Raw genomic sequence first — 20,997 nt, forward strand, 5'->3', positions numbered from 1 at the left:
GCTGGGTCCTAACTCTTAAGAGTCCTAAGATCCCTTATCTCTCTAGTGACTGTCCTGTTATAAAATCCTCTGCTAAAGAATACAGTCTTCAGGGATGGAGGCATGGCTCAAACGGTAGAACACCTGCCTAGTAAGTGTGAGGCACTGAGTTCAACCCCCAGTACTGCAAAAGAAAAAGAGAATACAGTCATGAGCCAGGCATGGTGGTACATGCCTGTAATCCCAGCACATAGGAGGCTGAAGCAGGAGGATCAAAGTCAGCTTGGTTCACACGGCAAGACCCTGTCTCAAAAAAAAAAAAAAAAAGCCTTCCTGGAAGCACAAATCATTTTAGCAACACTCATTGACTGCTGTGTTTTGCATATGAAACAACTTTTTAAAAAATCTAACCAAAAAGGAAAGTAAGAAAAAGCTATCCACACTAAATAAGGGAAAAAAAATCTTAGCAGAACACTGAATCATCTACCAGGTGGCCAAAATTCTGACTCCAGAAATCAAAGGACTAGTTTCCACAGTTAAAGAAACAAACCAAAAAAACCCATACTTGATCCCTGTTCCCACCTGTCATATCCTGCAGAGTGCCCTCCCTTCAAAAGAGGCGGCATCCCATGAAATGACTCCTACCTTTCCTGACTCTTAATTTCTTTCAAATCAAAAATCTTATAGACCTCTGTAGAAAGAAGGAAAGGGAGGGAGAGGGAAAAAGGAGGAGATAAACAAGGACACCAAGAACCTCTAGTGTCCTCTTCCTCCTGTGACTCAAATCTAGGACACTTTCCTTGGCCACAAAAGCCTGGAAGTAAAAAGACTGGAGCCTGGAATGCTTTGCCCTGCCCCCTCTCTCCCTAGGAAATTTAGGACTTCTGGGGAGAAGAGAAGCAATCTCAGACCTCCTGTGCTGCCAGCTCGGACGCCCCCTCCCCCACACGCATGCACAACTCTCTCTTGCTCAGGAAATGACTGTTTTGCAGGCCCCCCTCGTCCTCCACGTTAAACTACGTCAGCCTGTCTGCGGAGTCTCCTCGCAGGCTTGGGACAAACTCCCCAGTGTAGCCGGGCAAGCAAGTCTGCGCCATCTAGTGGCCCTGGGAGGCAATGCACTTCCACCGAAACCTCGTGAATGACTAAAGCTGACTCTCTTTGGAAAGAATGTGACGGTTCCTGAAACCCCGCTGGCTGCCATGGAACCTCCCAGAACCTGAGGCCGCTGGACAAGATGAGTTCTTCAGTGCTGAGCTCACTGGGCCCAGCAGGAGCAGCCTCCTGCATGGACCCAGGTGAAGCTGGCAGCCTACTCTGCAAATCCCACTCTGCAAGGAGTTAAGGGCAGGCTATATCCTAGGTCCAGGGCACTTGCAAACATCATCTGGGATCCCTGCACTCAACCCTGGGGTCAGTCCCACAAACAGGACTGGACCTGGCATTTGCAGAACCTTCATGACGACAACCGTTAGTTCATTCAGCTAGCGCTTCCTGTGCCAGGAGCCCATTCCAGCCTGGCCATCCAGGATTGAGGGAGACAGATACCGTTCTTTATCTAATGCCTTAATGGAGCTTTGCTTCCCAAGTCGGCCATACAGATAGACCGATCAGAATTGGACCACGCTATGATGGAGGCAGCATTGGGACAGTCAGCCCCAGTTCCGGTTCTGGTCCTGCCATTTTCTTATCGTGTGATCTCTTGCAAGGCACCCATGCTCTTGCCCACAGCCCCTCAGGTTGGACCGGACAGGGCATGGAAGAAGGCAGGATAGCTTGCAGGTTTATCATCTGGGCTCATGTCCAGTGCTGCCCCCTGCTGGCTATGTGGCCTTGGCAAAATAATCGAGCTCTGTTTTACTTCTCTAAGCTGTAAAGGGATACAATCTTTATTTCATAGGGTTGTCTGGCTGGCTGAAGAGCAAGACCCCAGACGGCACATGCTATTCGCTCTCAGGTGTTAGTTGCCATTTTGATCATAGCCCGCTTCACTGGTGCAGACCTCTCCATAGACCTCTCAGCTGTCATACTGTGAAAGGTCCCAAGAGGCACACCACTGGCAGCCTGGGCTCTGGAGGGGTGAAGAATGACTGATGGTTTCTCTGTCCTTTCTCCTTTTCTCACAGCCGAGGCTTTGGCCAGTCCAATTCCCTCCCTACGGCCGGCTCTGTGGGCGGCGGCATGGGCAGACGGAACCCACGCCAGTACCAGATCCCCTCTCGGAATGTCCCTTCTGCCCGCCTTGGCCTCTTGGGCACCGGTGGATTCGTCAGCTCCAACCAGCGCCACACCGCAGCCAACCCCACCATCATGAAACAAGGAAGACAGGTTTGTTTTGCCCCAGGAAGCAGAAGGTTGGCCAAGGGCAGGAGCTGGGGCTAAGGCTTAGGGACTTCCCTCCAGATGACCCCAAGGTGGGAAGAGAGACCCAGGAGACTAAACTGAGGGACAGTTGGACCAGCTCAGTTTGTATTGTGTCCTGGGAGATCAAGCAACCTGGGGAGGCTCAGCACCACATTAGCCCTGGGGATGCTGCCTGTGAGACCCCTTTAAGACACATTGACCTTTGCCAGTCCCAACACACCTCATCACTTCCCCAGCTCTGGGTTCCCAAGGGCCATGAGCATTTGAGAAGCTTTCTTTGCCTTTTTATCTGTGACAAATAGCTCTTTTGCCATGGTCCCAGCTGTGATGAGGAAGCCAGGATTAAGTCTGAGAGGGGCTGTCAGAGACCGAGTTGGCACATTCTCAGCTGGTCAAAGTCAGGCTGTCCCAAGGTCCCGGCCATGTGATCTAGAGCTGACCTCTCTGTCCTGTGGCCCCACACCTGCCTCATGTGCCCTTAGCCCTGGAGGCTCTGCAGGTTGGCACTATCACTTGGGAGACATGACGAGGGTCAGGGTTCTCGTGAGAAACTAAGGGGTAAGAGATTGACTTGTAAATGAGAAAGATGCTCCAGGAGACATGGGTGGGATTCCCTCCCGACAGGAGCAGCCCAGGGTCTGAGAAAGCTCTGCTTTCTGACCACTGTCCCCAGCCTCCAGAGGAAGTTACTGCCAGGACACAGCAGCTGCGTTGGGCCAGCTCATCACCAACTGAGAGGTTCTTTTTTCCTCCTCCTCACTGTGGAGTAAACTTTAAGACTCTCAAAAGGAAAATCAAACAAGAGCCCGGAGAGAGCTTGTGCTGCTTGTCACAAACATTTGCAGAACTCGTCCCATTTCCCTAACGTGATAGGAAAAAGCAACAAATGTGGTAAAAAAAAAAAAGAAGAGTTTGGATAGAGAGAGTGAGCTTGCTTAGAGCAAGGCCTGGGAACACGCAGGTGGGGGGATGCAGGGAGTGGATGTAACCTCTTTCCCTGTAGATACACAGATGGGGGGAGCATTGGCCTGCTCGCCCTTTCCGGAAGTTAGAGGAGGGACACTGGCCTCCTGGGCTCCGGCTGGGGTCCGTCCCCCGCAGTGTGTCTGGACTGACCCCCCCTCCACCGTCTTTGTCCTTAGACCCTCTGGTTCGCCAGCCCTGGAGGCAGCAGTAGCATGCCTAGTCGCACACACAGCTCTGTCCAGAGGACCCGCTCGCTGCCCGTGCACTCCTCCCCGCAGAACCTGCTCATGTTCCAGCAGCCAGGTAGGGCCCAAAGGACGCGTCATTCCTCCCCTGACGCGGAGGCGACGAGGGCCCAGCCCAAAAGTGCTGGGCCTTCACTGTTGCCACGCATCCTTTGGAGCTGGGGGAAGTCTTTCCTTTTTTAAACTGTGCCTTGCCAGCGTGAATAGTGGCCGCCTGGCTGGGAGCCAGCTCTTGGAGCCCCAGAGTCAGGTGCAATCTGATGGGGATATTTTTGATACTTGTCATATTTGTAGGTTGATTAAACCAGAGAGATCACTGGAGGGGTCCCGCGTGGGGTGGGTGTTGAAATTGAGAGAGAAAAAACTTGATGGTGTTGATGCTGCTTTGGGATTGGCCTTGGAAAGCAATGACTACTGGAGCAGCCATCTTTCCTGTACTTGGCTCTTGTGTGACTTGACCCACTTCATGTAAATCCCATCAACCCCAGCACCACCTAAAACAGGACCCAGAATTACACACAGCCCGCAGATCCTTGAACCCTTTCTCCATGCAGGCAGTGACCTCCAGACTCAGAGTAATACAAAGCCACAACAGATATCACTATACCTATTTCAACACCCCCCGCCAGATAGCAAACCAAAAATGTGTTGTGCCAGATGGAAAATGCCCCCCAGAGGCAGCCGAGCACTCTGAACACCAAGTGGTATGGGACTCCCAAGGGAGGAGAATGGTGTGTGGCCCTGTGTGGGCAAGGAAGCTTCTTGGAATTGGAGGTGCACTTCAGGGGACAGAGATTGAAGAGGTGGGAAGAGGGCAAGCAGTCTTACCTGTGGAGGAGCCCAGGGAGCAAGACTGAGGCCCTGGGCAGAAAGGTCTGGCTGGAGTAGCAAGCAGGAAACAGAGGGACCTTTATGATGACAAACCAGGCTGGGGGATTTCGAATCCACGCTGAGGTGCTCAGACTCCAGCCCCTCTCCTGGGGAGGCTGAGGAAGATTTGGAGTCAGGCAGGGGTGTGTGTAAAGCAGAGGTGGGCTGGAGGTGAGGAGGATGCTGAGGGAGGGACCTGGTGGGGAAAGGCTTGTCAGAAAAGGGAGCAACAGTCACATGGCCCTGTGAGTTGCCCATGGCTCTACTCTGGACTCAAACTCTGCTCATTTGCTTAGTTTTGTCTAAAGCTTCTTTTCTCCATTTCAATAGAGCTTTTTTTTTTTTTAAACTCAGAGCCTCGTGCTTGCTAAGCACGTGCTCTACCATTTGAACAGTACTGCCAAGCACAGTTTATTTTTTAAATAGAGTCTCACGCTTTTGCCTGGGCTGGTCTCAGACCTCCATCCTCCACCTTCCACATAACTGGGATTACAGGCATGAACTCCTGGCCTCTAGCTCTTTTTCTTCCTCGGAAGGAATGGTATAAAATTTGGGTGTTGTGAAGGCCTTTTCTCTGAGTTTTTTAGTTGATTTCTGTTTTCCTGAAGAATTATGTATTGTCCATTCTCAATAAAAGTGAATCCAGACAAGTTGGAAGACAAACTGGGCACAAGGAGATCCCCTTCACCTTTGAATGAATGTTTTACCCTGCCTCGGTCCCAGGTCTGCAGCCCAGCCTAGCCTCACTGGAGCCCTAGCACAGCTGCTCAACCCCCTTCAACCTCATACAGTGGTACATTGGTGGCTTTCTTGAGTTTTTTTCTGGCCTATGTTTTTTGGGTTTTTTTTCTTCATCTCTTTCCCCAGTCCTCATTCTCACTATAAATTCTCTGAGATTTCTCTGTCTTCCTTGGGAAAACCTGACCACACAGTCTGCTTTCTAAGAGCTGGGCTGTCCCCGAGCACTGTGGTCTGTGATATGGATCCTTTACTTGTGCCTTTGTCTCCTCTCCACTGTTTTGTAGCAGTGACAAGTGATGGCTTACACTCAGGGCTACTAGGACCTAAGATGGGTTTCATTCTCTTCTCACAAAGCCTCTTGTTCCTGTGGTTAAAGAATCAAATGACACAGAAGTGGTTATAAAAAACTGTCTCTCTGCCCTACCCATCCCACCGCACAGCCACATGTTCCAGAAGCAACCACTTAGAAGTACACCTTCAGTTTTCCTGCAGAGTGGCTGCCTCAGACACTCTATAAATTTGCTTTACATACAGGAACTTATGGCACTGGTGCCCTTGGGGTTTCATCTTTTTTTTTTTTTTTAAATAAATCCCTTTCCCAAGCATTACATACCCACCTCCAATCAGGCCTTAGAGAACTACAGGGTTTTTTTGTTCTGTTTTATTTTTTTCTTATGGCAGTACTGAAGCTTGAACTCAGGGCCTCACTCTTGCTAGGAAGCACTCTACCACTTGAGCCATGCCTCCAGCCCTTCTGTTTTAGTTACTTTTCAGATAGGGTCTCGCACTTTTTGCTCTGGGGCCAGCCTTGGACCACAATCCTCCTACATATGCCTCCTATGTAACTGGGCTTACAACACCCAGGTTGTTTGTTGAGATGCCCAGGCTGACTGTGAACCATGACCTTCCTGATCTCTGCCTCCTGAGTAGCTGGGATTACAGGTGTGGACCACTGTGCCCACCTAAGAACTATAGTGTTTCTAATAATGGCCAAAGCATAAGAACAAAATTTTCTGATTACAAATCAACTTGTGAACACACTAGCACTACACACCATGCTGGGTGGCTCCTTCTCAGGCACGGCCAGGACCCAGCATCCCTCACTGAAAGACAAGGGGGCTGCAGAAAGTCTGCCAATGGCACTGCTCCTCAGCTTTTGCCCAGAGCTCCAAGTGCATCCCCTGCCTCCGACAATCAAACAGTGGTTTCAAGACCAGAGGTTGCTTGAGTGCTTTTCCTGCTTCCGGAGGAGGTGGCTTCCTTCACAGCGATGGCAGCTCTAACCCCCAAACCTGGTCCACACAAGGCTCATGCCACAGACGTGGGCCTCTGGCAGATGGGCCTTTCCACGAAAAGCAGCAGGACCTGGTCAGCTATGGACACTTCTGAGGGCCAGGTGCTAGGGCTAGACTATAAGTGTCATATCTGGAAGGCAGAAAGCAGCTTTCATCTTTACACAAATAAGGAGTTAGCGTGAATGCAAAGTAGAATAGAAGGCATGACTAACCCCAGAATTAAATACTCAGAAAACTGCCTTACAATACAAGGTAGTGTTTTCCCCCAGCCCCTAGATGTCCAAAGCATCCATTTTAAGTCACATGGTCAATATCAAAGACCTACAGTGTCTTCTAAGAAAGTGTTGATTCTATGAACTTACAACATCTCCAAAGAATACAGAAAAGACTGGGCACCAAAACCAGCCCTCAGTGGTCAGTCACCCCTCCTAGGTTTGCAGCACACTTCCCTCTGTCCTTGTCTGCTTAGTCTGGGGCCCCTGAGAGACCATCTTGGTGGCTTTTCTCTTTATTTCCACCTGCACAGGCTTCAGGTGTGTTTCCAGACCAAGCAGAAGAGCTGCCAGGTGGCTACTGTAACTTGCTGGCCTCTGGAATGAACAGAGATCTCAGATGGGCCTCTGGACAAGGAAGACAAGGTCTAAGACACTCACCAAGGAGAAACTTGTACTCAAAACCAGTGTGGCAGCAGCAGGAACACCAGGTTGCCCACAGAGGCAGGGCGCTTCCCCATCTGCAAAATTCATGTGGAAATTGCTTGTGGAGTGAGCCTTGATTTTGGAAGCAGCTCTGTTTCTGCTGATCCAGTCAGGGAGGATCCTGGAGGTTCTGACTTGATGCTCGGAGAACAGGCAGGCTCCTTGCCCCCAGGAAGGACAGAGAAGCATAGAGCTGGCTTCCCAGGAAAACCAGAGGCAGGATGGGTTAGGTGGCATTCTGCAAATCTCTTTCCTTACACAAAATCACCTGCGAATTACCCTTGAACCACACTACCTGGATGTGAGGTGGAGACGAGAGCATCTTACATGGCAACATTTCATGGATAGGACTTTTCCCTCAAAATACTGCCTGCCTTGTTGCGCAGGGATTATTATCCTTCACTCCCTCCTTATTACTGTGAGTTGCACATTCTGTCCAGAGACCTGCCTTTGGGAAGGGCAGGAAAAAGGAGCAAGCCATTGGAGCACTGCGTCCACTAAGGGAATGGAAGGTTCTGCCAAACAGAAGCAGACAGAGCAGAACAGGGACCCACTAACTACTCTGTAAACATTTGCTCCATGCCTACTGATAAACCAAATCAAGCAGCTTAGCTCAGGACTGGCAGGGAAGCTGGTCAATGCATCAGTTCTATCACAGCTAGCTCCTTGCCCCCTCCTCTACCTCTGAGAGTCAGCATGGGGCAAAATGGCCTGATACCATCTAATACCACAGTACACACATCACTTCTCATGAAAGCGGGTCCCAGGGGACTGACTTCTCCTGCAGGTCTAGGTACAGTCAAGAGGCCACCAGAGGAAAGTCATATTCCCCATAGTGGCCTCAGAGGTTCTGTCCACTACTCACTTCACCTGCCACGACCATCTCTGTGACAATCACCTTGCCCACCATACTGGCTTCATTTCCTGCCCATGCTATTTCTTTTCCTCTTACCACTGTCCTTCCCCTTTCTTCTTGGGTCCTCTTCCCTTGTCCTGCTTTCTTATCTACTCATCCATCCAAGTGGTCCAGTCCTCTGTCCCCTTCAGAGTCAGCCTGTCTTCCCTGCTTTCCCTTCTTCAACAGCCAACTCAAAGCCTTTCTGATTATTCAACAGAGCAGGCTCAGCAGCCAGTAGTAGCAAAGTGCAGTTCTAAAGGTTTTTCCCAGAATGCCTCCATCTGTTGCTTAAAGTCCTGAAGAAATCAGCTTCTATGAATACCCTCTGTATAATGAACATATGCTAATAAAAATGAAAAAGAATAAAGGAACCTGCTTATTACCACCAGTCCCCCAGTTCAACATCTCACAGAGAGCTCTGCAGAATGGCATCAGGGACCACAGATGTGACACTTGGCGCTATCTACCAAGGACAAGACACATGGGCTCGTCAAGTGGACCCCGCAGTAGTACCTCTTAAGAAGGGTAGCTGCTCCCTTCCAGAAGCTTCATGGGACTGGACTATTCTATATGTGTGGGACTGCTGAAAGGGAAATCTCAAGTCAGTCTTGACCCTGGGAATCCTTGCTAAATCCAGGAATGGTCTAATGGCGAGGAAAAAGAAGAATTCCTAATACACATTAAGTATTCCTTAGCTCAAATGCTTGGGACCAGAAGTGTGTCAGATTTCAGAGTCTCCTGGACTTGGGACTATTTGTATAGATTTTACCAATTAAGCATCACTAATCTGAAAATTCAAACGCTGAAATACTCCAGACTCTGAAACTTTTGGGGCTTCATGTCAGAACACAAAAAGGTTTTCAGATTTCGAGTTTTTGGATTAGGGAAGCTCTACCCTTACTCAGAGTTGTTATTTAGCTAAAGAAACAGGCCTGTTCCAGACAACAGCAGAGAAGGCACAGTGAGGGTCTTTCTTTTTTTGCCTTACTGAGGACTCACAGCTATGTCTGCCTGGCCTCTTTCATCTGGGGTCTAGATAAGTGAGATGAGCCCACCAGTATATCAGGAGCCATAGCGAAGGTGGCCTGGTTGGTTAACTTGGGCCCATGGGCCAGCAGGTACCCAAATGTCCCTCTGGAGCTTTTGGTAAGGGTTCTGTCCACCAAGCCACACATCACTGAGGGTTTCTAGCCTGAGAGAACAGCTTCGATCTGCTTGACTTGTCTCCCTCTGTCTTTATGTGTAATACCAGTGATCTGTTTTTATTGAATACACAATTAAAAAGTCACACTATTAGGAAACGCTGCAGTGTGAACATATGGGCTTCTCCTAAGACTTAAGAAATTTCCAGAACCACTCCAAGAGTGGTGGGGTCACAGCTTCCCAGTATGTCAGTGAAGAGCCAGGGACAAAAAGCCAGCGGAGCAACTTCCCACCTAAAAGAGCAGCCAAGATAGTTTGGAGATCTGGGAGCCCAGAGCCCTGCATTTCTCAGCCCCCTTTCTGGAACATGCAAAACCCAGGCATGGAAAATGGCACTTTGCTGGGTGTTGGCAAGAAACCCTGCAGCTGAGACACTTCTCTCCAAATGTCGAGCATCTTTATTTATCCAAATCTCTCCACAGTGTTTGTTTAAAGGGGAGCGCTAGAGAGTAAACTCAATCTTACAATGAGCATATGGATGGCTATAATTGCTGAGGTTTGTTTTTTTCATATTTGCTAACTAGCTATATATAAAGTTGTGTTTCTATTTTATAGATTTCACACCCCAAAGACTGCTAATTCTTGCATGCATATGATTTTCACATGAATGGATGAAAATATGAAAACCCTCTTCCCTCTGGATTGTCTAATTGCCCCAGCCCTGCTCTTCAGCAGCAAGTGGTAGGTGGGGACAGGAGAGACTCCTGCCATTTCTCTCTGGCTCCCAACTTTCCTGGAAGCCCGATTGGCCTACATCTACTCAGGAACTGACCCAGTTGTCTTCCAAACCCATGGATACTAGAACCTGTAACAGAAAGAACACTGACTGCTCCCCCATGCTTCTCCTATCGATCTGTTTGGCCAGCCTTCTCTTTGAGAATTTTAAATAACAGAAACAACCGACATCTGCCTCTGAGTTAGCTGGGAATAGGAAACCCAGATCACAAAAGACCTTAATGTATAGATAATCCAAGAAAACAAAGGCTTCAGTTTAGCCATTGGGTCAACTTCCTATCCCACCATTGGCCAACCTCTTTTTTTTTTTCTTCCTCCGTGTGCCCCCTGGTGGAGAAGTGAAGGAGCAGGAAAATGGTCTGATATTTGGGTTGCAGAATGCTTTCCCTACTTGACAGGTAAAATTAAGGTCCAAGGGCAGAAACAAGCTTCACATAGGAAGGCAGTGGCAATGCTGGGACTTATCAGTCACTTGGAACATACCATTTGCCCACATCCTCTCTCTGTAGGATTTCACAGTTGTTAACAGGCAGAGTATCTTTCTATTTCTTGATCCATCTTTTTCTTTACTCAGCAGACATGTATGGACTGTGCAGAAGCCCAGGCTGGGGCTTATGGGAGATTTAGGGATAGGAAGTCATTGTTGCTGTCTGCAAGGTGTTTCTAGTAGTTAACATAACCAAAGGCTCTGCAGGATGAAAGACAGAGTGCTGCCACCTGTGAGTCCCCCAGCCAGAAAGAAGAGGTGGTTCCTAGAAGCTGCCTCTCACTAGAGAGAGGTGACACTGGAGCTTGGGGAGATGGAGAGGGCACTGATTGTAGAGGGGCACTGATTATCTTGAACCCATAGAATAGGTGTCTCAGCCATTCCTACTGAAGTACTCAGAAGCCAAGAGTGGTGACAGTCCCCTACAGTTGCCATGATATGCAGGAGGACACAGACTCTGGAGTCAGGCCTGGGTCTTGCTCGCTCTGTGTTAACTGAGAACTGCGGGCAGATGAAGAGCCCCGATCAATCTCCCACCAAGAAGAGGCACTCACCAAACTGGGGGTTTTCCTACCTTGCTCCTCATAATGAAGCAGAAACACACCTGGCTGGGTTCTAAGCACAGAGAGCCATGCTAAATCCTGTTGCTTTAATGCAAGTACTCGACTGGGGGAGATAGAAAGTAAATACACAGTATGTCAGATATTGGTGAAGACTATGAAGAAAAAGAAACAAAGGGGAAGGGATACTGGGGGATGCTTTTGAGAGAGCCTGAGCTGTGAAAACAGGGGAGAACACCCATGGACTGACATTCCAGGCAGGGGGAACTGCTGTGCAAAGGCCCTGCAGTAAAAAGAGGGCTGGGGATATGAAGCAGAGGAAAAGGAGAGCTTATGAGGGCAGAGAGGTAACAAGAGGCCAGATGGTGTGGGGCCTTGCAAGTTATGACCAAGAGTTGGCTCTTCTTCTAATGAGAAGCCACTGGAGGTTCTGAGCAGAGTGACAGACTATGACTATGACCAACTATTTTTAGTCTCTGGTTTTCTTCCAGCCACCTGTGTCCATGATGGACTGTGCCTACCAGACCTCAGAAGTTGGTTGCCCTTCATGCTGACCCCAAAGGTCCCCATGGATCCTCCTGGGGAAGCATGCCAGACAGTCACCTTGGTAGGTGGAGCCAGGTGGCATCGTGCATACTATCTCCTTGTTCTTAGAGTCCCTGTCACCCTTTGTCTCTTGCAGAATTCCAGCTGCCTGTGACTGAACCTGACATCAACAACAGGCTGGAGTCCTTGTGCCTCAGTATGACCGAGCACGCCCTGGGAGGTAAGTGCGTCTTCCCTGAATGTCATGCTGGGGACAACCCCTGGCCATCTGCTGTTTACACACTAGCAGCAGCTCCAGGGAGAATGAGAAAGGGACAAGGAGGGCTGGCAGGGAACAAGGAGAAAGAGCAGCCTTGGAAGGGCTGCTGAATCCTCACTGTACTGTGCTTCTCTTTTCTGGGAGGTGAGTCAGGGACCTGGAGACCAGAGACCAAAGCCAACCCCCTTTCCCCAGAAGCTCCACCCCCTGTGCACACTGGAACCCACCGCAGCCATTGTCCCAGCCAAGTGTAGAGCTGGAGGCGTCAGGCACACACAAGGCGGCTTTTAGTGGGAACACTCCCCCACAGCATTGGATGCTTTCCTCCTCGGCACTGGATCCCCTGGTCAGGGCCAAGCATATCCCAATGTGCTCTAAAAATAGAATTTTTGAAACAAAGATCCCTGCTTGTTTTTATATCTCCCTGTTGCAAATGGCTTGCATGCAGCCTGGAGCCCCAGGCAGCCTGAGCTGTCCTTCACCATGTGGCAGGGACTGGTTGGATGTGCCAGAAGCATGGGCTGGGGTTGTGTACCCAGGAGGTATTCCCCAAGGTGGCTGTGTCACCTTCTCCCTCATCCTCTGGTCTGCAGCCTGCAGCTACTTATTCTGGCCATCCTGGGGGCTTCAGTGCCCTCCTCATACTGAACTCCCACCCCTTTCTCCTGGCTTGCACATTTGTGGAGGGTTGATAGGCACAGGAGAGGAGAGGAGATGTCCACCGTTCCTGCCAACCTCCTGGGAGTATCTGCATCACAGAGATCCAGAGAGGTCACCCATGAGCCTCCCCGATAGCCCTCTCCCACCTGGACATGCTTCCCTGCCTGGGAGATGGGCCGCCCACACACCTAAAGCAGAGCTGTGAGTCCTCTGGCAGCCCTAGGGAGAAAAGGCCATTGAGAGCTACTGCCACAAAAAGCTTCATCCTCCAGACACAGAGTTCTAGATGTTTAGTCTCTGCAAGCGACAGACTGTGTGCAAACACAATCTTATCCTGAAACTTGCGTGGAGAAGAGTGAAGGCCTGGAATTACACCCACCTGACTTTAGTACCGGGGAGAACTGAAGGCCCGCCCCCCCCCACCCCCCACAGGGCCATTGTAGCATCACAGGGCTTCAGGCCAAAGACCTAGCTCCTTCTGTGACCTCCCTAAGGTTCCAGGAAACCCTATCTGCAAACCACTGCTCTCTCCCTGGCCATGCTGATTTTAGAAGTTTTATAGCATCACTGGGCCATCTTGGGCACCTCTGATGGGAGGTGCTACCAGCTCCTCTCCCCTACCTTACTGAGGGGACTTGGTCAGCAGCCCTCTAATGAATGATGGGAAATATGCAAATGTCCCTTAATTACTAAATATGGGACAACAGAATATGGCATAGCCATACAATGGAATAGTATTGAGTCTTAATAAGTACCACTATTAGTAGCAACAATGCCAAATGCTCTCTATTAAATGGAGGTTTCCATTGAAACATTTTTTAGCCTGTTCTTCTATTTTTATAGACTACCTCTCTGAGCTGATGGGTTTTTGCTAGTGTTTTCATCTTGTTACTCTCCTAAACGTTTTTATTGCTGTGGGGTTTTTTCACAGTAATTCCTGCTGGTGGGAAGCCTCATAAGCAGTTTCCTGAGTAGAGGATGCAAATTAAGCTTCAGGGTGGTCTAGTTGGGCACAATGACAGTGTGCCTCCCACTATGATAGTACCTTTCTTTGGGCCAACCCTTTCCAGGTATCAGAGAAGAGACCTTGCTGGGGACCAAATGTCAATTAAGTCATTTTACAGGAAGACAAATGACTACCGGGAGAAAAATACCATGCACAGTATTCCTGTGCTTGTAGTTCAGGAATGGAGGAGGAACAGGGTGTCAAGTTCCCTGGACCATCTGTTATCCTGATGACCATCCAAGCTGGTCCATAGGCCCCAGGCCCTGTGTACTTTTCTTTTTGTGCTGACATCTCAGCTACTCCTGCTATGCTTGTGGTACTTTGCTCTTTGTCATTCTTTTTGCATCCCCTCTCTTCTCTCCCGAGGCCCCTCTAATAGAATCAATGAGGAGACCCAGGTGGTTGGTTGCCTCTGCCATATTGCTTTGTGAATCTTTATTTAAGGCTTTCATCCAGCTCTGTGGGGTTTGCTCCTGGTGGGTGGCCAAGGTATTCATGAAGATGAACTGCCAGGCCTGGCCTCTGTCTTCCTCCTGCAGACAGCTCTGTGGGCAGGATTACCTACGGCTATAGAAAGAAGCAAGGCTCTTCCTGGCAGTCTGGAGTGAATCATATAGTAGTGAGGACTACATAGTCCATGCTCTGATTTTTGAGATACACACGTCACCTTGCTCTTCTTCCTCACCTTCTCTACTTATGCCTTCTGTGGGACTTAGCAACCCCACTATAACCAAGATGGAGACTTTGTACAAATTACTTTCTCCAGGCACTGAGCTGGCATGTATTAGAATTTGTCATAATAACTATAAAACCTATGGTGGTTACATGTATATGGTGCCCCCTAAAGTTGTCAGTACACAACTTGAAATAGTGAGTCGGGACTAATTAGTCACTTCCCTGCAGGTTAAGTACTGTCACCCTTGGAAAAATGTACCATGGGGTTGAGATTCAATGAACATTCAGCTCTGGACTGGGTTAATTGAAATTTTCATGTTTCCAACTCGACACTGTCACAGCAATAAAGGTTTTGCATTGAATAAGCCAAGGAGTCAAGAGTTCACTGCACTTCTAGAGATGAGGGAGGGGCCTCTTCAAACATCCCCACAATGGAGAGACTTTTGCAAACACACATTCTCCTAGAACCAGTTATCACTGCAGGGCCACACTCAGAAAGCTCAGGTTGACACCACAGGTGAGAAGTTATTGATTAGAAGTTCACATAAGCTGGGCACCAGTAGTTCATGCTTGTAATCCTACCTACTTGAGAGACTGAGATACGGAGGATTGTGGTTTGAGGCCAGCCCAGGCAAAAAGTTTAGTGAGACCTCATCTCAACCAATATCTGGGTGCGGTGTTGTGTACCTGTCAACCCAGTGATGGTGGAAAGCACAAAATAAGATCGTAGTCCAGGCCAGCCTGGGCAAAAAGCAAGATCCTATCTCCAAAATAGCCACAGCAAAAAGGGCTATAGTCGTGGCTCAAACAGAGAGGAGCCTAGCAAGCATGAAGCCCTGAATTTGGCACTGCCAAAAAGAAACAAAGTCACATGTTCAGGTCTCTAGGACTGATGATTAATACCTCAAACACTCAAGAAACCATTCCTTCATTTCTTAGGATCTCTCCTAAATTATTTGGAACTTAATGCACACAGAATATAAATACAGTTAAAATGGGAAATCTGAATAAAATCAGTGAATTGTGTCAAGGTCACTATCTTAGCTACAATATTATCCTATAGATTTGCAAATTGTCACCATTGGGAGAAGCCTGACAAGGTATCCATGAGATCTCTCTAGGCCATTTCCTACAACTGCTTGTGAACATATAATTATCCCAACAAAAATTTCAGTGAGGACTGGGGTATGGCTCAAGAGACAGAGCACTTGCCCAGCAAGCATAAGACCCTGGTTTTCAAACCCCATTACCGTAAGTACACAAACATTCAATGAAAGAAGCATTTCTCCTCCAAGTCCCAGCCTACCCGGCACCTCTGGCAAGGAGGCCAGAAACCCCTGCCGTGGACTCCTTACTCTTCCATGTCACTTAGTCCCCAGCTTTCCCTGGAACACTCTGCCACTCCTCTTTCCCACCTGAGTCCTACCTGCATCTGGTAGGCCAGGCTGGCCACACCGGGGCTTGGACCAGGCCGTATTGCTGGCCTGTAGATCCCAGCAAAGCGAGGAGGGCTCCTCACAGCATCAACCCCTCCCCCTCATTCAGTACTCACTGACACAGCCTTTTCTACCTCCTGTGGTGGCTATATCGAAGCCTGACTGCTTAGTGAACAAAGCCCTGCCACCTCTGGCATGGATCAGTGGAGGAGCCTCTGCTGTCATCAGCCTTGTCCTTCTTCAGGCTATCTGGCACAGCTACGATAATCAGAGCTGGTTGCTCTACCATTTGTGATTCCCCAACTACCAGGCCTAAGTCCTGCTTCACGGTACACAAGGCCCTTGGGTTTGTTTTGGGGGACCTTCCTAGAACCAGCTAAGCAGACCTAGAAAGAGGCCAGGCAGCCATGAGCATCTCCCTCTGTCTCACTCATGGCTGACATGCATGCCCCCACCACATTCCCTGACCCCACCATTCGATGATGACCCATCACACGTCTGTATGTCTTCACTGTCATCCTCTCCTGTGTCCTTGCCTGGCACACTTTCTCCTACTCTTCCCATCTACAAGCATCCTTTTGTATCTCTGAAATGGTGCTTGATTTCCAAGGACATCAAACATTCCTTCCTCCATGTTCCTGTTCTCTTGGTATATAGTCCTTTGTAGAAATTATCACTGATAGCATCATTACTGGCTCACATGTCTGTATCCTGCCTGTGAGATGTTAGGTGTGTGATTATGTGAAATGAATGAGTGAAGGCCTCATCTCGCCTCAGACTGGGAGGCCCAACATGTTGGCATCTGTAGACCAGAACTCAGAACTCAGAACTGTTTTTGCTTACCTGTGTCCCTGTGGGCTTCTTTCCCAGACGGGGTTGACCGGACCTCCACGATCTAGAAGCTGAAGATGAGCATGACCGCGCTGGCCGTGAAATGGACTGCTGCGGGCCCAGTGTCAGCCATCTTCTGGGTTGCAGAGAACCCTCCAAGATACTCTGCAGCCGTTTTGCCCTGGTCCCTCGCCCAGTTTGACTTTGTGAGAGCGCAGGTCATCCTTGTAAACATATCAGTAGATCCGGGACTGGTTATGTTGTCACTTGCTTCTGTCATGAGATGGTTTGATGTGCAGGGTGGGGAGGGGTCTCTAGGGAAATGTGGGACTGGGAGGGGAGGGGCCTCCTGGTTGGAAGGCAGGGGAGAGGCCTGCCATGAAAGAGATATGGGAGACCTAGGAGGAAGCCTTCTCAGAGAGCCTGACCTCACAGGCCACTGAAGATGGATACACGTGACCAAAGCAATATGGCCGCTCACCTGTATGTCTCCCACGATTGGGTTTCCCTGAGGCCCCCACTTGAAACAGCCACAGGAAAGGGTCACATAGCAACAGGGGCAAGAAGGAAGAAATTCCCTCCAGCAAAAGTTCACATAAACTTTGATTTGTGTATTGTTTACATAAGAATTTTCAAGGGTACCTGATGTGTAAAGGGTTTGGGTAGGAACTTATCTTCATACTATGGTTTTTGTAAAGGATTTATTGTTGCTATGGATTCATTTCTCCTCTATTTTTATAATAGCAGGGTTGTCATTTAAAACAGCTGCCACGCTCTGCTTCTTGGGAAGTTGGATGCAGTCATGTGGCCTGAGTTGTCCATGTTTCACCCTTAGGTGGGAGGACCGTGTTGAGGGAATTTGAAGGATGAGGATGTGACTGAATGAGCACAGCACTAGGCAAGGGCACAAGGTTGATGGCACCATGTGATCAGTTGTGGACTTGCTCACGGATCATGGAGAGCTTCTGAACCAATTTTGCAGCCTCTTTCTGGGCTGGATTTGCTTCTCATCCAAAGACCCCTCTTCCTTCCCACCCTACCCATGGGTTTCATCCTAGCAGTCCTGGTGTCACTCCACAGGCACACAGGTGGATACAAGTTCCACTGGAGAAAGAAAGACGAGGATGTATGTTTTTCCCTTGCAACAGGTCTAATACCCAGAACACTTATTCAAGGAATCTGAGCCTGTGTGTCCCCTTCACTCATTCCCTGCTGAGGAAAAGGAGAGAAGGGCCAGCAACAGTGTAATAGGGGTCAGTCAGCAAGTGTGAGAGAGCATCCATGGACTCCAGCCCCACCATCTGAGGGGGGCAGTGAAAGTAGAAGCAAGAATGGTTGATTTTATAATAGAAGTCATGGCTCTATCAATACAGCATAAGTCAGAGATTTGCTATATTGTTGACTAATTCATCCATCCTTTCAGAATGGAAGGGGGAGAAAACCACACTCATTACATGGTTAGAGATTAACAAGCTGTGGTACCTCAGTGTAATAGCTCTATTTTTTAAAGGCAAGAAAGACAGCGTTTCAGAATTTGATACTACAGAGGGTATTAGAGGAAATCAAAAAGAAATTTGCTCTGCACTGGAAAATTGGGTTGTATAAGTGATGGTATGACTGCTCAGCCAGAGGCAAGATAAGAGAGATGTATCAGGCCTGTTTATTAAATGGGTGAGACTGGTACCTTTTGTAAAAGTGAAATTAGAGTCAAAATTAAGGAGATCAGACCATGAAAATTACTATACTCGCTTATTTTTTTTTTAAGTTATTGAAGAACCCACAGATTAAAATGCCTTAATAAAAGGCCTTAATAAAATCCAAACAACTTTTACCTTCAAGATTAAAAATATACACCCACACACAGCCTTGGATGCTGCAGCAAAGTTTTAGAGTCCTTTTGCAGTCCAAAGAGCTGAGGGCATCTTCACCAGATAGAGCCTTTAGTGAGTTCAAAAAGCTTGAATCTACAATTTCATTCAGTTGTATTTAAATTTTTTTATTTTTGAAAAAAATGTTCAGACCTTGCTTTGGGTGACTACAGCCTAAAGATGCAAATCCATGTGCATAAAGAGGCAGCATTTATTTAGTTGATTTTTTTTTTAACCAAGTGCCATTAACCTCCATCTCTCACATCCCTTTTGTAAACAAGCTTAATATTAGGGAAAGTGCTAGATGGACGATCACATGTAAGACAGAAGGACTATATCAGAAGGTTGAAGGCCAAAGGTAAGGCCAGAGGGACTGAGGATGTGTTTGGGGGTGCTGAGAAAGTTAATAAAGGGGGAAGAGATGAAAGGGTTACAGGTCTCATAAAGAAAGGACGGAGCGTTCGGAACTGCTGTAGAACACATGCATCCAAAAAGAACCGCGTCACTCAGAAAACAGAATGTGAACACAGAGGTCACATTAGCATGAATCCTTTAAAAGGAAGACCTTAAAGTATTTGCAAATCTGAATTTCTATTTATTCCTTCACTGAATATAGAAACAATGGTTATCTGATTATTAGAGATATTATTTTGGATATGTTACTTATTAACTTGCTATGGCTGGTAACCATGATAAAGTCTGTTATTAATAACAACCTAATTCTTTTTTTAAAAAAGAAAAGCTTATTTTTCATTGACTGTATAGATTTATCTACTTAGTTGTGTTTTGCTATATTAGTGTTTTAATTTTTATTTTGAGTTGGTTGTTCTGATGAATCATAGGAGCCTGTCCTCACCTTGTGTTTGAGTCCTGTGTTGACTGCAGGTATACAGCTCAATTTAAAAATCCTAAAGCAAAAGAATTTTATTTATAAAAGAATCAAACAGTTGCATGCATAAGGCTGTGAAGTTGGATATTTAGTAATCGCGGCAGTGCCTTTTTTGTACTTACCCATTGACCCCAAAATGCAACTGTTTTATATTAAGTAAATAGCAAACGATTTAAAAATCTCAGAGTAAAATCTATTTCACTACATGGGTTCCCCCATCCCTCCTTGTTCTGATTTAAGTGTTGTGCTTGGCATCTCTACCCTGTCCCAGGGACAGTGGTGTTCTATAACTGTTATCATGTTATAACATTGTTATCATGTATGATGTTTTTGGTGCTTTTTTATTCATAGTTGTTTCCTACCAGAAACAGTAGGAAGAAACACACGAACTGTGTATAAGACATGAAACATTGCTGCTGATATGTTTTTTCCACATGCTTTTGAGTTTCACTTTTTTTAAAAAATGAGAGCCAGCAAGCAAAATAGACGCTGCTGGGTCTGCCTACCGAGGGCTGCTGCTTGCACCCTGCTCCAAGATCCTGGTATTGAGGGTTCCTTTTTGGTACTCAGGATTGGAGCTGCAGCTGGGCCCCATCTCCCATTCGTTTGAGTGACACTGAGGGAAACCAGGTTTTCTTTTGAGGTGTTGCTGGCTGCCTTTTACAGAATGGGAGCCTTCTTTGGGTCTTTTGTTCTTCTGCACCTCTTGTAGCTACTGCTGGTGTGAGGTTCATAGATGTGTGTCCGCCAGAGCCTAGGCTGAGGGCTGAGGTAGGCTCAATGAATGGGCCTGCTATCAGAAGGGCAGAGAAGGACGAAAAGTGGGCCCCGTGGGGTTGCCCCTCTGCTGCAGCCTAGGTGAGCAGAAGCAGCCTAAGCAAGGCGCTCGGTGTGCCTGTTGCAAGCAGAACCTGCAGAAGGATAACTTGCACATGGAGCTGTGATAACACTAATGGTATTTTTTTTCTTTTTCTTTTTTTATAAGTCATCAGATATGTTTGCAAAGTGAGTTTTATTTTTTTGTAATTCCTTTATCTTTACTTAAAGGTGAATGTGTATTCCTCTGGGAGGAATCGGAAGAAAACAGGAATGTTAATGATGTCAAACAGAAGACTTCCTCCCTTATTAATATATATAACCCTCATGTATTTATGCCTAATGTAAGCTGACACTTAAAACTCTTTCTTTTGTTGCATGCCCCGTACAGGCATCCGTATTGTACATGCATGCATGCCTTTCGTCCTGTTTTCCTGTATAAAATTAGTGAACAAAGAAATATTTTTGCCTAGTTCATGTTGCCAAGCAATGCATATTTTTAAAATTTGTCATATATGGAAAAAGCATGTTTGTTACATGTAAAAGCTTTACTGATATACAGATATACTAATGTTTGAAGATGCTGTTCTTTGCAAGTGTACAGTTTTCAAATGTTGTTATCAGTGAAACACCCTTGTGGTTTAAACTTGCTACAATGTATTTATTACTCATTTCCTCCCATGTAACTAAGAATCATGGCTATATTTCATATCAACGTTATATTGAAAGTGAAGGGAAATGATTAATACAAGGTTTTGTAACACTGGTGTGTGTGTCTTTTTCTTTTTGTCAACATGATCAAGTACAAGAACTGAGTCATAGAAATAACCCAGCAAGGAAGAAAAGCATGAAATCCCTGTTAACTGTTCTCACCTGACCATGCTGCACAAACTGTGTCTTCAACTATGAGCTGCTTTCCAAACACGCAGGTGGGGAGAGGGTTATGGAAATGTACACAGTTTGTGCCCAG

The 20,997-nt window shown here is 47.4% G+C and overlaps 1 protein-coding gene across 4 annotated transcripts in view; it reads left to right on the forward strand.

Moving 5' to 3' along the window:
• Positions 1-20,793, forward strand: part of Samd4a (sterile alpha motif domain containing 4A) — a 216,145-nt gene extending 195,352 nt beyond the window's left edge. For all 4 annotated transcript variants that reach the window (XM_020162024.2, XM_074067968.1, XM_074067967.1 and 1 more), the window contains 4 exons: positions 2,106-2,307; positions 3,486-3,612; positions 11,724-11,807; positions 16,494-20,793. In XM_020162024.2, coding sequence (XP_020017613.1) covers positions 2,106-2,307; positions 3,486-3,612; positions 11,724-11,807; positions 16,494-16,522 — 442 coding nt within the window. In that variant the 3' untranslated portion in view covers positions 16,523-20,793. The remainder of the gene's footprint in view (positions 1-2,105; positions 2,308-3,485; positions 3,613-11,723; positions 11,808-16,493) is intronic.
• Positions 20,794-20,997: the final 204 nt, after the last annotated feature.

The sequence above is a fragment of the Castor canadensis genome, chromosome 3, assembly GCF_047511655.1.
Source record: "Castor canadensis chromosome 3, mCasCan1.hap1v2, whole genome shotgun sequence".
Classification (NCBI taxonomy): Eukaryota; Metazoa; Chordata; class Mammalia; order Rodentia; family Castoridae; genus Castor; species Castor canadensis.